Source organism: Clupea harengus, chromosome 7 (genome assembly GCF_900700415.2).
Source record: "Clupea harengus chromosome 7, Ch_v2.0.2, whole genome shotgun sequence".
NCBI lineage: Eukaryota > Metazoa > Chordata > Actinopteri > Clupeiformes > Clupeidae > Clupea > Clupea harengus.
In genome coordinates, this window is record NC_045158.1 from 9,216,975 (window position 1) to 9,234,925 (window position 17,951).

General features: G+C 48.2%; 2 protein-coding genes across 4 annotated transcripts in view; both read left to right on the forward strand.

Annotated features, from left to right (window-relative positions):
* Positions 1–11,306, forward strand: part of kat6a (K(lysine) acetyltransferase 6A) — a 28,409-nt gene extending 17,103 nt beyond the window's left edge. Inside the window, exons 11-17 of one of the 2 annotated variants that reach the window (XM_031570407.2) lie at positions 801–962; positions 1,079–1,172; positions 1,558–1,789; positions 2,387–2,585; positions 3,593–4,297; positions 4,763–5,009; positions 5,304–11,306. In XM_031570407.2, the coding sequence (XP_031426267.1) occupies positions 801–962; positions 1,079–1,172; positions 1,558–1,789; positions 2,387–2,585; positions 3,593–4,297; positions 4,763–5,009; positions 5,304–8,713 (5,049 nt within the window). In that variant the 3' untranslated portion in view covers positions 8,714–11,306. Of the gene's footprint in view, positions 1–800; positions 963–1,078; positions 1,173–1,557; positions 1,790–2,386; positions 2,586–3,592; positions 4,298–4,759; positions 5,010–5,303 lie in introns of both variants that reach the window. The other variant, XM_012815906.3, reaches the window with a different exon arrangement.
* ap3m2 (adaptor related protein complex 3 subunit mu 2) lies at positions 70–17,909 on the forward strand. Of its 2 annotated transcripts, XM_042708237.1 has the most exons (11): positions 70–76; positions 3,481–3,485; positions 11,885–11,994; positions 12,510–12,789; positions 12,916–13,087; positions 13,458–13,595; positions 13,718–13,803; positions 14,829–14,962; positions 15,478–15,685; positions 16,079–16,223; positions 16,602–17,909. In XM_042708237.1, the coding sequence occupies exons 4-11, from the start codon at positions 12,517–12,519 to the stop codon at positions 16,700–16,702; spliced, it is 1,257 nt and encodes a 418-aa protein (XP_042564171.1). In that variant the 5' UTR covers positions 70–76; positions 3,481–3,485; positions 11,885–11,994; positions 12,510–12,516; the 3' UTR covers positions 16,703–17,909. The 2 variants fall into 2 exon arrangements, with proteins under 2 accessions (XP_042564171.1, XP_012671359.1); XM_012815905.2 differs by lacking the exons at positions 70–76; positions 3,481–3,485 and having other exon boundaries at positions 11,867–11,994.
* Positions 17,910–17,951: the final 42 nt, after the last annotated feature.

Consider the following 17,951-nt stretch of genomic DNA (forward strand, 5'->3'; position numbering starts at 1 on the left):
GCTTTCACCACTACCTGCAGACACACACACATATGCACACGTGTGCGCATACACACACTTTGGCACGCCGCTCTTCCTTCAGTAAAGCCCGAATCAGTTGGAGCAGAACATAGCGAGCATGATTGGCACTGTGCCAGCTCTCTCTCTCTTTCTCTGTCTCTCTCTCTGTCTCTCTCTGTCTCTCTCTCTCTCTCTCTGTCTCTTTTCATTCCCCCTCCTCCCGTGAAGCAGTTCTGTATTTCAAGATCAGAGATCACCGCCTGTGACAGTGACAGCATGGTGCTCCCTGCTTCTTAAGAACCCCACCGGGCGCCTGCGCACTCTCAGGAATTGAAAGTCCCACACCTACGCCAGGAAAAACCGGGTCAGCTGCCATAATCTAATCGCCCCGTAATTGGTTCCCTTATTTTCCTAAGCTGCCTGTAGAAGGCCTGCCCATGAGATATGGAGTTGATTCATGCAGAATCATTATCCACACAGCCAGGAATCCATACCAGTAGAGAAGCAAAGAACAGAGCATTGACTAGCCTGGCCTGGGAGATGGGATGGAGCCAAGGTCATTTTCCAGAAGTGGTTATGCAACACGCGCGGGGCAATGTGTGGGTCTGGACAGGTTCTATTGTTGCTCTCGCAGTGAGTGATCATTGCGTTGTGTGTGTGTGTGTGTGTGTGTGTGTGTGTGTGTGTGTGTGTGTGTGTGTGTGTGTGTGTGTGTGTGTGTGTGTGTGTGTGTGTGTGTGTGTGTGTGTGTGTGTGTGTGTGTGTGTGTGTGTGTGTGTGTGTGTGTGTGTGTTCCACAGGTGGACGGCAATGTCAGCACGATATACTGTCAGAACCTTTGCTTACTGGCCAAGCTCTTCCTGGACCACAAGACGCTGTACTACGATGTGGAACCCTTCCTCTTCTACGTGCTCACGCAGAACGACAGCAAAGGCTGCCACCTCGTGGGATACTTCTCCAAGGTACGAGAGATGCCTACACACGCCAACACATGCACACATTATATTTATTCCACCGTCAGGCATGCAATGCAATTAACCTGATTTTGTTTTTCTGTCTCTCCGTGTCTGTCTCGCAGGAGAAGCACTGTCAGCAGAAGTATAATGTGTCCTGCATCATGATTCTTCCACAATACCAGCGCAAGGGCTATGGCCGCTTTCTCATCGACTTCAGTAAGGACCTACTACCCACTCCGTTTTCAAGGCATTGTTTGTTTTCTCTGGTTGGTTGTTGTGGTCATCCAGTTTTTACAGAGACACTTCAGTGACAGATTCTGTTCTACTCAATTATTGCGCCTTCAAGGGAAAATGTTTTTTACTGGGGCAAGTGAAATTTGAACACATTCACAATCCCAGGCTGTGTAGTAATATAAGCTAAAATATACAAATACAGCACCCAAACCTAACAGTTAAAACACTAAAATAGCCATTCAAATGAGGCATTCTACCAGTGTTGCTTACTACAGCAAAGTGGGTGCAAAAGCCAATGTAAGTTCCCTGGGAAATGTCAGTGCTGAATGCCTGAAGCTTGTTGCTAACTTTGTGCCCTTTCCGCCAGGCTACCTGCTGTCGAAGCGCGAGGGCCAGCCGGGCTCACCTGAAAAGCCTCTGTCGGACCTGGGTCGACTGTCCTACATGGCCTACTGGCGCAGCGTGGTGGTGGAGTGCCTGCACGAGCTCAGCGACCAGCAGCTCACCATCCGCCACCTCAGCAAGATCACGGGCATTTGCCCGCAGGACATCACTTCCACCCTCCTCCACCTCAACATGCTGGAGCAACGCGGAAGCCGGTGAGACATGCATGCCGTCACGGTTACTCTCATATGAACGTGCAGGGAGACTCACAACAGTTCTAATACACACACACACACACACACACACACACACACACACACACACAGACCAGTGTGACTTTCACACACCTATGCACACACATACTCAAACGTAGACACACAGAGGACATCACTGCTGCCGCACAGTATGACCTCAGTGCTTTGATGCTCTCCAAAGAATGGTGTACTATACACACACACACACACACACACACACACACACACACACACACACACACACACACACACACACACACACACACACACACACACACAGGTCCATTCACATTCAGAAAGCAATTTTGCTTTGCTTTTGACACTGACGTGCATAGCTGCATGGCCAATCACACTCAAGTTTTCCAACTTCCAACTTCTTATGGTTCTTCTCATGACACTAGTGATGGTTTGTATTTCAAAAGCTCTTTTGAAGTGTCCACAAGACAGCTCGGCTGCAGCAAGAGAAACTTTGCACGTTCAATTGTTGTAACATCAGTGGTTATGTAGATGGAACGACTGATCTCTGCGTGTGTGTGTGTGTGTGTGTGTCCTCTGCAGGTTGGTGCTGGTGCGTCGGGAGAAGCTGATCTCGATACACATGAGCCGTCTGCAGGCCAGGCCTCGGCAGCTGGAGGTAGACCCCGACTCTCTGCGCTGGACCCCAGTCGTTGTGAGCAGCATCGTGGTGTCCGAGGGGGAGGGAGAGGATGACGAGGAAGAAGAGGCAGAGGATGGAGAGGAAGAGAATGGCAAAGAGGTGAAACCATTTTTACTCCTAGACAAAGGAAAGGTCCATCTTTTACATAAGACTAAAGGAATGGGCTCAGTAGGGAATATAAAACTCTGTGAATTAAGTGACATAATTTATTTAGCCCAGTCTAAGTAAAATGGTGAAAGCATTTAGGAAATTAAAAAATATTTGAAAAATCGAGAGGTAAAATAAAGGGAAAATGTATAAACTGTGAGACATAAAGTATATGGTGGGCAAATTAATTTGTGCGAGAGTAGTTGGATAACAAAGTTGAATTGACCAGTGGGCTTAGTGAGATGTACTTATTCGGGGCTAAGCAGGTTTCTACTTTTTTCTTATTCATCATCTTCTGGCTAAGGTGTCCATGGTAGCCCCTAGAACCATATCGTAACAAGTTTAGAAATTTGGGACAGTCCCCTGATTCTTTCCACCACGTGCCTCGAGCCCCAGGTGCTCTAGTACCCCCAGTGGGACAGAGCTGGAGGTGCGTTTATGTACGTCATTTTCAAAAAAAGGTACTGTTGGATTCCTTGGATCAAACTGTATTCAACACTATATTGGATATTATGAACATGTTAGTTTTTTTTATACTAACCAAATTGGCACAGATTCTCACTAAAGTTATTTGTTGGCTTTTCAATTTGCAAAAGCGGTTGTCGGTTACAGTCAATTGGAATCTGTGGCAAGTCGCGAAACAGGAAGCAAGGTCATATCTCAGCAACTGTTTTATGTATTGACACCAAACTTGGTAGATGCCCTCAGGGTCTCTTCCTTAGGTTGTCTTAAAACAAATTGCACCATTTTACTCCTTGGGGGTGCTGCAATAAGCAAAGATTATGTGTTGGCCTCATAAAAGTGTTTTTTTGTGTCTGGTGATGTCTCAAGGACAGGACATGACAACCGATCATGTCGGCCAAATGTATTTATTCTTGGCCCCATCATTGCTGCTTGTAGCTCCATTTATAACATATATATATATTTTTTTGTTTTGTTTTGTTATTGTCACCCTACAGATCAAGCCGATCCACAAGACCTCCCCACTCTCTTGGCACAGGCGAGCAGACCGGGAGGAAGAGGAAGAGGAGGAGGAGGAGGAAGAAGAAGAAGAGAGGAAGTGCTTCCCCTTATCCTTCCCCAGCAGGCCGAGCCCTCCAGCTTCCTCCCCGGTCCGCCGCACTCCTCCCAGCCCGGTCCGACCCCCTGCCCCCGCCAACGGGGAGCGCCGGGGCCGTGGCCGACCCCCCAAGAACTGGCCCTGGGGGAAGTTGAAGGACCGGCCAGGCCGGCCAGGCAGGCCCAGGAAGCACCGGCCTGAAGAAGACAACTACCATGACGACAGGACCAAGAGCCAGAAAGCCCCGGGGGCCTCCTCCAGCTTGCCCATGGGACTCTTCGGTCAGTTGGGAGATGCTAACTCGGGGATGAGCCGGCCGGTGGAGCTCCCCCGACTTCCGCAGGCGCCGCCTCCCCGCAGCAGGGGGCGTCCCCCACGGAAGAAGCGCGGTCCCAAGCCCAGGATACTCGAGGGCCCTGGAGAGGCCTTGTCGCTACTGCCCCCGGCACCCAGGCCATGTGAGCTGCCGCCAGTGCACAGGCCTCGCTTCAGCGAGAGCAGCGAGGATGATGAGGACGATGAGGAGGACGATGATGATGATGATGAGATGCAAGCCTGTTCGCCTCCAATCCTTACGAAACCCACTCTTGGCCTCAAGTGCAAGGTGAGATGTTTTGGCCTGTCACTGCTTTGTGCTTCAGGGTGTGCATGCAAATATGTCCACGGTGACTTCACATCATCATCATAAACGTTAGTTAGACTGCTGTAGTTTTTGTGTGGTTGAGTATGATGCATACTTCTACAGCACCAACCTGAATCATGTGGTTGGTTTTGATTGTTGCAACGCCTCTTTCTTTCATGTGTTAATGTAAGCCCATTAAGGGCATCACAACTTGGATCAGCATTAGTGTGCAATGTATTTGATTGATAGAGTGCAAAAAATCCTATTTATCAGTAATAGCATAAAATAAATAAAACTGTATAGTTTTGGAATTGGTCTCATGCCTTTGGTGACAGTAATGCGACAGTAATGGCTTCAATAGAACTGGTACTCAGGTGCAGAAATACTGGGTTAAGTAAACATGACGTTATCCTTTACTAATGGCACGTCATTTTTTTTCCCCAGAAGCCTTTGAGGAAACGAAGGATGCGGCAGCAGAGCCATCCACAAAGTAGCGTGGTGACGGAGACCATTTCGGAGACGACAGAGGTCCTTGACGAGCCGTTTGTGGACTCGGACACTGAGCGACCAATGCCCCGCCTCGAGGAGGAGACGCCGCTGCGCCGTTACCCGGCTGCCCGTTCGGCCCTCAATCACGGCGACCCTGTGCCCAAGAGGAGCCGACCGCACCTTTCTGATGAGTCAGAGGAGGATGGTGAGTCTGGAACCTTCCCACAAAAGGAACCATTATGTTGCTATTTGAATTCTGTAGTGGTTTCAAACTGTTGTGGTTACCTATGGTAATAACTTTGAAAATGTAATTCACAGATACTCTCTGCTATTATTGCTTATACCTTGTCACAATCACAATTCTGCCTCTGTGAGTCATTATTGGTTGACCACCTGCATTTCGATGATGCAGACTGAATACTTCAGAGAAGAAATCTGAATATAGGGACACATTCTGTCCACTACAGTATTTAAGTGTTGTTCTTCTACTTTGCGTCAGATCCCACTCCTGTGCTGAAGCCTGTGCCTGGCCTGAGGAAGCCAGAGTCGTCTGACCCAACTGACAGGGGAGAGCCGCCTCCCCCGACCCCCGATGTTCCTGTGAAGAAGAAGAAAGGCTGGCCCAAGGGCAAGAGCCGCAAGCCGTTACACTGGAAGAAACGGCCCGGAAGGAAGCCCGGCAGTGGCAACCAGCAAGCCGCAGACGCAGCTCTCTCCGCCCAGTCTGGGGACCCCCCGCCACCCAAGATCAAGATGAAGCCGGGCAGGAAGCCCCGCAGCTGGTACGAGCAGCGAGCTCGAGAGGAGGCAGACCGGTTAGAGCTGGAGAGGAGCATGCTGGGACAGCCCCAGCAGCAGCAGCCACCACAGCAGCTCGACGTCAGGCGGCGGAGCCTGACCTCCGATCTGGGGCATGACAAGTGCAAGGAGTCCGACGATGACGACTTCAAGCCTGTTGAGCCGCCCAAGCCCAGGAGGAGGGGCCGGCCGCCCAAGAACCCCGCTGCTCGCCTGCCCCCGCCACCACCACCCAAGCCCCCCATCTCTGAGCCCGAGGAGGAGGAAGATGAGGAAGACGATGAGGATAGGGGCTGGGGTCAGGACAAGCCCGTCCGACCGCCCTCGCGCAACATGTTACCTGTGTCCTCCACCAACTCTCGGATAGCCCCGACACGACCCGACGTGGACATGGGGGGCGGTGACGAAGAGGAGGAGCGGGAGGACGAAGACTGTGAGCGGAGGCCTGCCGTAACCCCTGGCTCGGGGAGTCGCCGTAGCGACGACCATGATGCAGACGATGAGGGGGACGGCCACCTGGAGGAGAAGAGCGACAGTGGCAGCAGCAGCAAGAGGCGAAAAGAGCCAGACTCCGAGGAAGACGATGAAGAGGAGGAAGATGAGGAGCCGGCATCGCCTGCGCGGTCGCCGCCGGTGAAAGACGAACCTCAGAGCGGAGAAACTTTTTTAGGCATACAGGGGAGCGTGGGGGACAAGGAGTATGTGAGCAAGCAGGAGGAGCAGGAGCAAGAGGAGGAAGAGGAGGAGGAGGAGGAGGAAGAGGCCGATGAGGAGCAGGAGATAAAAAGCCGACCGTCTGATGCGCAGGAAGACCGCAGGCGGCGCGAGCAGGAGGAGTCCTCTGCTGCCACTGCCGCCGCAGTAGAGACGGTGACGGCCATCTCCGTCCCGGACGAGCCGATTGAGCTACAGCCACTGCACGCTGAGGACAAGGCGGTGCTGATGCTTCAGGCCGAACACCCGCACCCCCATACCCTCCCCCACCTACACCCACATGCCGACTACAAGGACGAGCTGAGCCATGGCCACCACCACCACACGCATCACCCGCAGCACAGCAGCGAGCTGGACCTGGAGACCGTGCAGGCTGTGCAGTCGCTCACGCAGGGCGAGGCCCAGGACGAGGAGGCTGAGCCACATACGACTGCCGCTGCCCCCGCCGCCTCCTACCAGGACTGCGAGGAGACGCTAGCCGCCTGCCGCACGCTGCAGGACTATGGCCACGGTGAGCCCGAGGATGACCCACTGGGCCTGGTGGAGGACTGCAGCACCGCGGCTGCCCCAGCCACCGCTCCCTCCTCCCAGCACAGCAGCCCGCTGCCCATGCCCCCGCTGCCTGGCCAGTCGGTGCGCTCCGTCAACAGCCCCAGCATGACCCCTGGCCCTCTGGAGTCAGGGCCGCAGGGGGGAGCGCCCGGGGCCCCGGCTGGAGCAGGAGGAGGCACAGGGGGAGGCAGTGGCTACACCCAGATCACCCCTGAGCACCCCGGCACCCTGTCTGCCCCGTCGCTGCAGAACATGGAGACGTCGCCCATGATGGACGTGCCTTCAGTGTCGGACCACTCCCAGCAAGTGGTGGACAGTGGCTTCAGTGACTTAGGCAGCATTGAAAGCACCACCGAGAACTATGACAACCCCAGCAGCTACGACTCGACGATGGGCGGTGGCAACGGAAGCGGCAACGGGGGTGGCCTCTCTGCCGCCGCCGCTGTGGCAGCCGCCTCTTCGTCGGCAGCTTCATCTTCCTCGTCGACGTCCTCCAGCTCAGCCACCCCATCCTCCTCATCCTCACAGGCTAGCAGCTGCTCGTTTGTCTCCAGGTCTCCAGGCCTGACCTCCACCACTGCCCCTGTAGGCTCCCAGCTGGGCATGGGTAGCTGCAGCCTCATCCAGCAGGCTGGCCCAGGGCCCAACAGCAGCAGTGCACCTAACAGCGGCGCTGGAGGGGTACCTCAGCCACCGCCTCCGCCTCCACCCCCATCAGCCAACACGCCCAGCTGTGGGATCAAGTCCCCGCAGAGCTGTGTCATCGAGAGGCCGCCCAGCACCAACCAGCAACCCCAGAAAAAGGTGCCGCAACAGCAGCAGCAGCAGCAGCAGCAGCAGCAGCAGCAGCAACAACAGCAACAACAGCAACAGCAGGCACCAAACCCACCAAACACCCAACCCCAGCCCCCGCCCTCAGCTCCCCCACCCACTCCGCAACAGCAGCAGCAGCAGCTGCTTTCCCAGTGCAGCATGGGAAACGGTTTTGCCTCCACGCCCATGATCATGGAGATTCCTGAGAGCGCAGGCGGTGGTGGCGGAGGCCGCAGCCTCTACATGGGCCAGGACTTTGGCGCGGGCGGTTACGGGCAGCCCTCGGCCACCTTCAGCTTGGCCAAGCTGCAGCAGCTCACCAACACCATCATGGACCCGCACGCCATGCCTTACTCGCACTCGGCGGCCGTCACCTCCTACGCGCCCAGCGTGTCCCTGTCTAACTCGGGCCTTGCCGGCCTTACCTCCACCTCTCACCAGGCCCAAGCCACCATGACAGCGCCGCCCAACCTGAGCTCGGGCTCCATGAACCTGGGCTCATCGCTGCTCCAGTGTAACATGGCCGGGGCCAACATCAGCCTGGCTCCCCCGCCCCACACGCAACGGCTGCAGGGCCAGATGGCCTCTGTAAAGAGCCACATTTCCATCCGCTCCAAGGCCTCGCAGCTTCCCGCCGGCTCCCCGCACCAGCAGCAGCTCTATAGCCGCAGCTCGGGGCCCGTGACCATGCAGGGCTCGCCGCGGCCCCTGACCGTGCAACGCAGCATGATGCCCAACCTCATGCCCACACCGGGCGCCTACAACTCCATGAACATGAACCCACTCAATGCCGCCATGTCGGCCGGCTACCGCATGGCCCAGCCCATGATGAACAGCGGCTACCATGGCAACCCCCCATACATGAACCAGCCGGCACAGTACCCCATGCAGATGCAGATGGGCATGATGGGTGGCCAGGCCTACCCGCAGCAGCCTATGCAGCCCAATCACCATGGTAACATGATGTACACGGGCCCCACCCATCACAGCTATGCCGGTGTCCCCAAACAGTCGCCCTACATGAGCAGATGAGCAGCGGGGGGTAAATGAGACATTAGCCCACATCACCCCTCTCCTCTGCTCAGGACCAGGCATCTCTCTACTGTCTCGTATGTTTCGCCTATCCTCCAAAGCCAGACTGAGTGAACGTAGGAGATGGGGAGCTCTGCACACAGCAGAAGACAGCAGCAGCAGTAACGGACGAAGCAGACACAGGGAGGGGAATCAAACAAAAGGGACTGTGTTTGTTTGTTTGTTTGTTTGTTTATTTCCCCTTTATTTTGTATGTTGTCAGTCTTTTTTTGTTCTGTTTTTTTGTTTTTTGTCCCCTCCCCAATCCTTTCTGCAGACACGTCTGTGACCCTGCGCTGGCTGTGTTGGGGGAGACGGCTGGTGGGATTGGTTAGATGCTGTGTAAATGGACCTTCAGTGGGGACCGATGACTCACAGGGACTCCAGGGCACTGAGCCTCTTCTGCTCACCACACACTTAACCCTGAGGCGCGCTGCCCCCTCCATCCCAAGGAGAAAGTGGAGGAGAGGAAGAAAGGAAGAACTTTCCCATGTGGGATGTGAGGACTTCACTGAGCTAGATGGGGGAAGAAAAAAAAAAAGGAGAAAAAGACTTAAGTGGTTTTCAAATATGTTAATCTGACCATTCACACAATCATTTCATTGACATAGGAAGCCTTACCTTCAGAATGGGAAAAAGACAAGTGGTGGAAGTTAGATGGACATTTTGTTTTTGTTCTTTTCTATTGGTTTATAATTTTTAATACATTTATCTTGTTTTTGTCTCTTTTGACGACCATTGACTTTCTTGTGTTCAGTCCAACCTCATGCTTTGTATGTATTATTTTTTTTACTTAGTTCAGGTGAGTGTGTGGGTGTGTGCGTGGCTCAAGGTGGCACCCATCTGCTCTAACACATCCACGCACTCGAGTACAAACACACATGCACACATCTCTATTGCCACTTTGTGACCCATGGTGGAAGCACTTCTGTGTTTGAATCGGAGGAGGGAATGGGGTGGGGGGCGGGTTGGGTATGTGGGTGGGGACTCTAGTGGAAAGTCTAGTGGGCCGTTCACCGCGTTTGGAATCCTTGTCTTCCCGCTGTAGGATGGTGTTGCGTCAGGTCCCAGCAGGTGGAGCAGGCCCCAATGAGGACGCATCTGCCACTGTATTGTAGTCTTATGTCCATCTTTTTTTTTTATATGAACAAGTAGCGTTATTGGTTACGTTTAGACTGGACAGCAGAATTGCCTGTGGAGAAGAAAAAAAAAGAAGAAGAAATAAGATGTAAATATTCTGGTACTTCCTAGTTCACAGCACAGTCTCCCCTCAGTGGCAGACTTGAGACCTGCAACGCTCACACACTTTTTCCAACACACTCCATGCACAAGAGCAGAGAGCTTGGCCTTGCTGAAATGGGGTCTCCACACCCCCCCTGCAGTACACCATCTTCCAAACATGAAGACAAGGAGTTGGACATCCCATGATGGAACGGTTACTGCTTTACAGAGAATAAACCTGTTTGAGACTGCAACAATATGTGTCTTCACTCTTTGACTAACAGGGCCATGAAGAACAGGCTACACCGGTGTACCAGTAACACACATCTGGCAATACGGTTGCCCACCATATGCCTAGAGGGGTTCACACCATTTACCGTGAGGGGAGATGGACAATAACTCAACATGTGCCCATTAGGCACATCAACACACACATACACACACACACACCAGGATGTTTGTTGGTGTGCATGTTGTCTGGGGGTCATCTCCTGTTTCGGGACGAGGGGGAGAGTACCCTTCATGTTCCAGTATTCAATGTCAATTGAGGATTTTTTTTCTTACAAATCTGATGTTTCATATATTATTTGTGTGTATTGTTTTTGTTTTGTTTTAATTTTCTGAATTTTATCAGACTGGGCAGCTTTCTTTTATGACACGAGCTGACTCTTTTTGACTTTAGAAACGTATTGTAGAGAACAATGTTTTTTCTATAATATAAAAAAGAAAAATTCTGACATTGATATTGGTACTGTCATTTTTTTCACTTCTGTTTCAGGAAAAACAATACATATTTTTTAGCTTGACTCTTGGGGTAATATTATTAAGAAATTCAAAACTAAAAAAATACAACTCACTTTTAGTGACTTTAAGATGCCTTTAACCTCTCCATTCCATCTCATCTTTAGAGTTTTCTATCTTTGTGTAGTATATTAATGCTATTTTAAAACAAAAGGAAAAAATAAATATCTAAAGGTCACTTAGCGTTCTTTTTTCTTTTTGTTTTGGACTTTTCGTGTGTGTATAGGACGACTTCCTTACATCTACGAGGCATGTAAAAATGAGCTCAGTATATTTCTGTCTGTTTATATTGCTTCCCCTTTTTGTATCCTTTGTAATTGTACATGGTGAGTTGTAATCTAAGAGAGAGCACGATAGACGGAGCGAGGAGGGCCTGGCGCTCATAGAGGGTCGATTGCGTCCGACTTCCTCTCCTCTCTGTTTCGTCCCTGTATGTATTTCCATTTATTCGGTTTTTTTTTTCTTTTTAGCAAGTACTTTCAAAGAACTCTGTACATTTTAACATGAAACAAAAATAAATTATGTTGAGCCATTTCAGGTGTGACTGTATTTGTTGAGCACTTATCCTGATAAATAATGTATACACTAGGCCTAGTTATATATGGCCTTTTCAAAAGATCAACTAATAATTAGAAACAAAATACTAATATTGCCTCAGAAATATAGATAAAATTGTTCGGTAAATGCGGAAAAGCCATTACCTGGGGAGGCTTATTTAGTCTCATATTTACTGCTCAGTGGATCTAAAATCTAACCTAGCGTACACTATGTATTTTCATAATGTTCAGGGTGAGAAGCACATCTGACACTTTCTTAGTTAACAAAACGTATATTCTTTAATTGTACCTGCACGAGGTAGTCACTGGATATAAACATGTCTAGGGTTCATTGACATGTTTCTTTGCCTTGATACAAAATGTCAGACCTAAGTAGGCCTACGTTCTTAAGCCAATCAAAAGCCATGCACATATGACGTTTATTGGTCAGTGTCCAATGATTATTAAGTACACATATTCTCTCACTTCCGCAGTGGGAGCCAATAACTATTTTAGTTGGGCGGGCATTCCTGTTATCTGTGTTCTCTGGTTGGTCCAGCCTTACGTCAGTCGCTCACAACAGGCGGGACGAATAACGGGGAAGACTGGCTTAGCAACATTATTTCATCTTTCATCTATTAGTACAAGATATAAACGGAAATTTCAGATAGGAAAACCAAAACGGTGAGTATATTTTCTAACAGCTTTCGTAGCGCATACATGGGCAGGATAAGGGTTGATATTTTAGGAAATGTTAAGTAGGAAGTAGCTTGGTATCTTTTCTCGCTGCATGACGGAGCTCGTTGTCACAAGACAGTCCTGTGATAGAGGAAAAAACACGGATGCAAATATGTAGGGATGCAGAATCAGGATGCGCTACCGATATCATAAGATAGACGGGCTAGCCTACTCGTTTGGTGTCTTTTAGGCCCTGTTCTGTGATCAACGGTTCTAATCTGACCCTCTATGGTAACTTGATCGTCACCAGTTTAAGAATATTAAATGAGCCCATATCAGCTATCCTCTTTCCACCCAGCGTTGGTGCTTCAAAACGGCCACTTTCTGCATTACAGTGCAGTGTGCTAGTATTGGCAGGACCGTGTATGCGTTTATAACATTTCTAAATAGTTTGTTAGATGTTAATACATTGTGTAATTACGATCAGAGTTCATTCCACACACGCTTGTTCTTCTAAGCAGAGTCAAGATGATCCACAGCCTATTCCTGGTGAACTCTTCGGGGGACATCTTCCTGGAGAAACACTGGAAGAGTGTTGTGAGCCGTTCCGTGTGTGATTACTTCTTCGAGGCTCAGGAACGCGCCACTGAGCCCGAGAACGTTCCCCCGGTCATTCCGACCCCTCACCACTACCTCATCAATGTGCTCAGACACAAGATATTCTTTGTAGCTGTCATTCAGACAGAGGTGCCTCCGCTCTTTGTCATCGAGTTCCTTCACCGAGTGGTGGACACATTCCAGGTGTGTGTATTGTGGCATTTGTTCTTTTGCACCCGTGCATGCATTTCCTCCATATCAGTGTCGTATGTATCCTTGTAGCCTTGCCTTACTCTCTGTGTCTGTCTCTCTCTATCCACTTTCTTTCAGGACTATTTTGGAGTTTGTAGTGAAGCTGCCATTAAAGACAATGTAGTTGTTGTGTACGAGCTGCTGGAGGAGATGCTTGACAACGGTTTCCCTCTGGCCACCGAGTCCAACATCCTCAAAGAACTGATCAAGCCTCCCACCATCCTTCGCACAGTGGTCAACACTATCACAGGTTTGTTCATAGTTATCCTTAATGAACAAATATAGTGCTGTGGGGTATTTTGCTTTGCAGTAAGTTAGCAAGTTGTTTTGTTTGCGTATTTAATAATGGCATTTAACTGTAATGCTGACTTGCATAAAGTTGCAAAGTTAACAACAGCAAGGCATCGATAGCAGTAATAGTAACTGCTGTTGGTGCAGCACTCAAAGAGGTACTCAGCTGATGAAGATCTTAAATATGACTATATCTTTTCAGCTTGAACACCCAAGCCCTGTTGAAAGCAAATAATTCTGCTTAGTCCACACAAGTAAGGATTTCATAGACTGATGTCTCATGTTATGGAGTTATGTATTACAGCTAATCATGTCCTTTTTATCAACAGGAAGCACTAATGTAGGGGAGCAGCTTCCAACCGGCCAGCTCTCTGTTGTACCTTGGCGTCGCACAGGAGTGAAATACACTAACAATGAGGCATATTTTGATGTGGTGGAAGAGATTGATGCTATCATTGACAAGTCAGGTAGGGTGTTTTTGTGCCATGTTATTGCAGGTACGTTATTTTATTTCACAAGTTACATTACACTGTTGTGATGGCTGTTCTGTTAATGGAATATCCCACATTTTTCCTTGCATGTTACATAGGTTCCACTATTACTGCAGAGATCCAGGGAGTGATTGATGCCTGTGTGAAGCTGACAGGCATGCCTGACCTCACTCTCTCATTTATGGTGAGATCTTGGTCCTCTGGGCTGTCTTTATCTTTTGGGAGGGTGAGACAGGATTATAGACACAATTTAATTAGAATAAGATAACATGTACACATTCATCATTTCCGTGGACTTTTTCTTTGTTTGTTTGACCAGAGTGTGAAGTGGGGCACATATTCACACTCATGGTGGGTATAGGAAAGATGGTTTGAAAACAAAATAAAGAAAAATATTTTTGTGGGTGTGGGAAAGAATGTAAAGTATGGTTACCTCAGCTCAAGTCAAGTGTAGATATAAAAAACTGTATATCTTAGGGTTGCACAGAAATGTTTCATTTCAGATAAAAACTGTACACCCTTTTGTACTGTACATTGAACTCCCTCACCAGTTTGCAGTTATAACACAACTGCCAGAATGAGGTATACACATTGATAGGATTGATCAAACTATAACCATTACAGAATTGATCAGACAAAAATCCATGTTGTTGATTCTAAACCTGGATATTTTTATATTTTTTATATTTCCATTACATAAAGTGGCACCTCCTTGCTGTAATACATCATAAGTGATAATGTTTTCTTCTTTTTCTGATGATTCGTTTTTAACAGAGAGCTCAGGTATTTTGTGTTTTTACCTGGGCTCTTGGTCCAGTGTTGAGTTGGAACACTATAACCAGCAAGTGCAAAATGGCTATACGATATAATCCTATGGGGCAAAAACTTGCGACAAAGTAAACCACTAGTTTTTGCTACTGAAAGGCTCATAATGTTATTATAAGTCTCTGACAAAATGGACAGGATCCGTACAGAGATTGACCTGTGTCTGTTTACCTCAATAATTGTAGAAAATGACCTTAAATAGGGCCCAGGTTAAAGATTACCAAAATTCTCCCTATAACTGTTGATGTTTTCATGCATTATATAACTCCCTTCCTAGTGTCGCTGATATATTCAAGTTGAAAATGTATTCTGAGAAACTTGGTATTCCTGAAAATGGATGCAGTGGTATTCACTACCAGCTGTACTCTCCCTGCTTCTTCTCAGAACCCCCGTCTGCTGGATGATGTCAGTTTCCATCCGTGTGTGCGGTTTAAGCGCTGGGAGGCCGAGCGAATTCTCTCTTTCATTCCTCCAGATGGAAACTTCCGGCTGCTCTCGTACCATGTCAGCTCGCAGAAGTAAGCCTTGCGTTTAGTCTCTGATCACACTCACTCTCCCTTCCATACACACACACACACACACACAGTGTTGTTACGGTAAGTAAAATGACTTTTCAAAGTTTTTGCGGTGGCAGGAGTTTCCCCTGTGATGTCATAGGTCATGTCATATGCCACGTGTAGCAACACTGTTCCATGATTTACCTTCTCACTCATGGAAACCTAAAAACTTTCTTCACATTGCACAGACAGAGCTGTAAAGCCTCTGTGACTCAAGACATTTCTGATAGATATCGAAACTACTTGGATTGTCATTGCCCTCCTTGAGTGTGGGGGTTTGGTCTTTGGTCTCTGATGACAACCACAGGGACTCCCGTCATCGGTCAGGATCAAAAGAGATGAACCGTGGTGTTGTCATTGAAAAAAGCAACACAACCCTCGTTACCTCATTTGAGTTTTAACACTTAACTCCATGACTCAGTTATTCAGTAACTCATTCATTTTTGCATGTGTGTTCCGGCATCTTCCTCCTGCAGCCTGGTGGCGATCCCAGTGTACGTGAAGCACAACATCACCTTCAGGGAGAACAGCTCCCAGGGCCGCTTCGAGCTGACGCTGGGGCCCAAGCAGACCATGGGCAAGGCCGTGGAGTCCGTGCTGGTGAGCAGCCAGCTGCCACGGGGCGTCCTCAACGCCAACCTCAACGCCTCGCAGGGCACTTACACCTTCGACCCAGTCACCAAGGTACATCTCTCTTTCTGAGGTGTCTCACAAGCGTGGAAATGTCATGAACTGATTAATGAACTTCACATGGGGAACGGATTCGGGAACTGTCGGGCATTGGGAACGTAAACTTCCCAACTTCCCAAACTTCACATTTAGATTCTTAAAGTTCAATTTTTTTCTTTTCATGTAATTTGGTGTTTTTGTAGAATGAAACATAACCGTGTAACTGTTTTTCAACTTGTCTAGTGATAATGTTTCGGCATTGTTATCACTTGCAATACTGTGTTATTTCATTGTCTGTTCTTATAGAAATATTGTATTACATTTATGGAATAGTTTGTGAAAATGACACGGGTCCAATATTTGTACATATTGTAATATTTGTACTGGCATGGCTTTTGTTTTCTCCAGCTCTTATCGTGGGATGTTGGTAAGATCAACCCCCAGAAGCTTCCCAGTCTAAAGGGTTCCATGAGCATGCAAACTGGTGCCTCTAAACCAGAAGAGAACCCCACCTTCAACATCCAGTTCAAGATCCAGCAGCTGGCCATATCAGGTAGCACCACACTGACAGTTAATCCACCAGCACGGCATGGTCATTATCCCACAGTGATGTACTGTATATCTACACTCAAGATGTCACACTGTAGGTCACATGACACACTGGAGCCCTGGTTGCAACTCCACCTTTTAACCACACAGTGGCGCTCATTCTCACTTTTCCCACTTCATCAACATGATGCCTAAGATGTTTATCCATCGCAATAATGTTACATATTTAGTATATTAAATATAACTAAATATTTATTTAAAGAATGCTGAACAGATTACTTGTATTATAGAGCATTTGACAAGATGCAATATAATTAGCAGAACATTGCTGTTCTTTCAGCTGTATTGTAAAATGTTTGTTTTTCCTTTTTTTTCTTCAAAGGACTGAAGGTTAATCGATTGGACATGTATGGAGAAAAGTACAAACCGTTCAAAGGCATCAAGTACATGACCAAAGCTGGCAAATTCCAGGTCCGGACATAGATCCCGATACATTTCCAGGCCACTTCCTTGATAGGGATAAGGGTTTGCGGGAGGTAGACAGGCAGTGAAACAAAACAAAAGGGGATTGGAATGAGTACGTTCCTCGTGCAAAATGCACCTCAGGATTTCTAATGCGAACTCCAGACTCTGATGTCACGCTGACAAAATGTATAAGAGCATATGGGAAAGCAGTCGGGGGAATTTGCGATGATCAGCAACACGAAACAGCAGGCTCTCCCCTCTCAGCGCAACAGGGTCTGGAGTTTCGGTGGTCAAAGCCTGAAATTGGGTTCCCTTTACCTGTTTCTTAATCCGTACCCGTTTCTAGGAGTTCCATCTGAAATCTGTCACAGAGAAAAACGAAACGTTTATTAACGAATCTTCTCTCTCGAGAACAACCTTTTGTTTCATTATGATCTCTAGTGAGGTTGGGTCTCCTCCCATCCCTGCTAGTTGTGTTTTGCCCCTGAATGATCATTTCAATCCAAGGCGTCTTGTTTCTTTCATTTGCATTACATCAGCATAATTGCATCTGGTTTTATTCTCATCTTGCTTGATTTGATTTTCACTGCTGCCACTTATCAGCCTTTCGAATGATATCCTTTTTCTTTGGGTGGAGGGGTGGGTTTGGGTATTTTCTCACTACATTATCATATTATACAGTTATTCAGAAGGTCCATATAAGGATTTACAGACCTTGGAATTATTCTGAACCATGTCACCTGAAAGCAGTTTAGATTAATTTAATTAGCATTGTTGTTAATGACCTTGATTGATTTTGTCATACACAACAAATTTGTTTTTAAATCCATCCATAGTCCGACTAACAGGACTACAATATTCAATGTACATTCCAGTTATAGTCATCACTATACAATGCAGTTTAGGGTTGAGTGCAAGAGACATCTCCATTTCACTGCCTCCGTCCGCCTCTCAATGTGGACAGGTGGAGAACAGTAATGTGCGTTATATTTATTCATACTGACTTTCAGAGGACCTTTATTTCATTGCCAGTGAACTGTTTGTCCATCTGACTCTGTGTAGCAATGCACTGAAGGGTGCCTGCTTCCAAATCAGTGGCAGGATGCCTACATTAATGCTGTACCTTTTGTGTTTTGTGTTTATGAGGTGTTTTTTTGTCCCTTTTATTTTGTCAAATGAATACAGATGGTTTTACAGTGCTATGAAATAAAAGACTGAAAACTGATGCAGTGTTCCCATCCTCTCTTTCTTTCACTACTACTGTGGT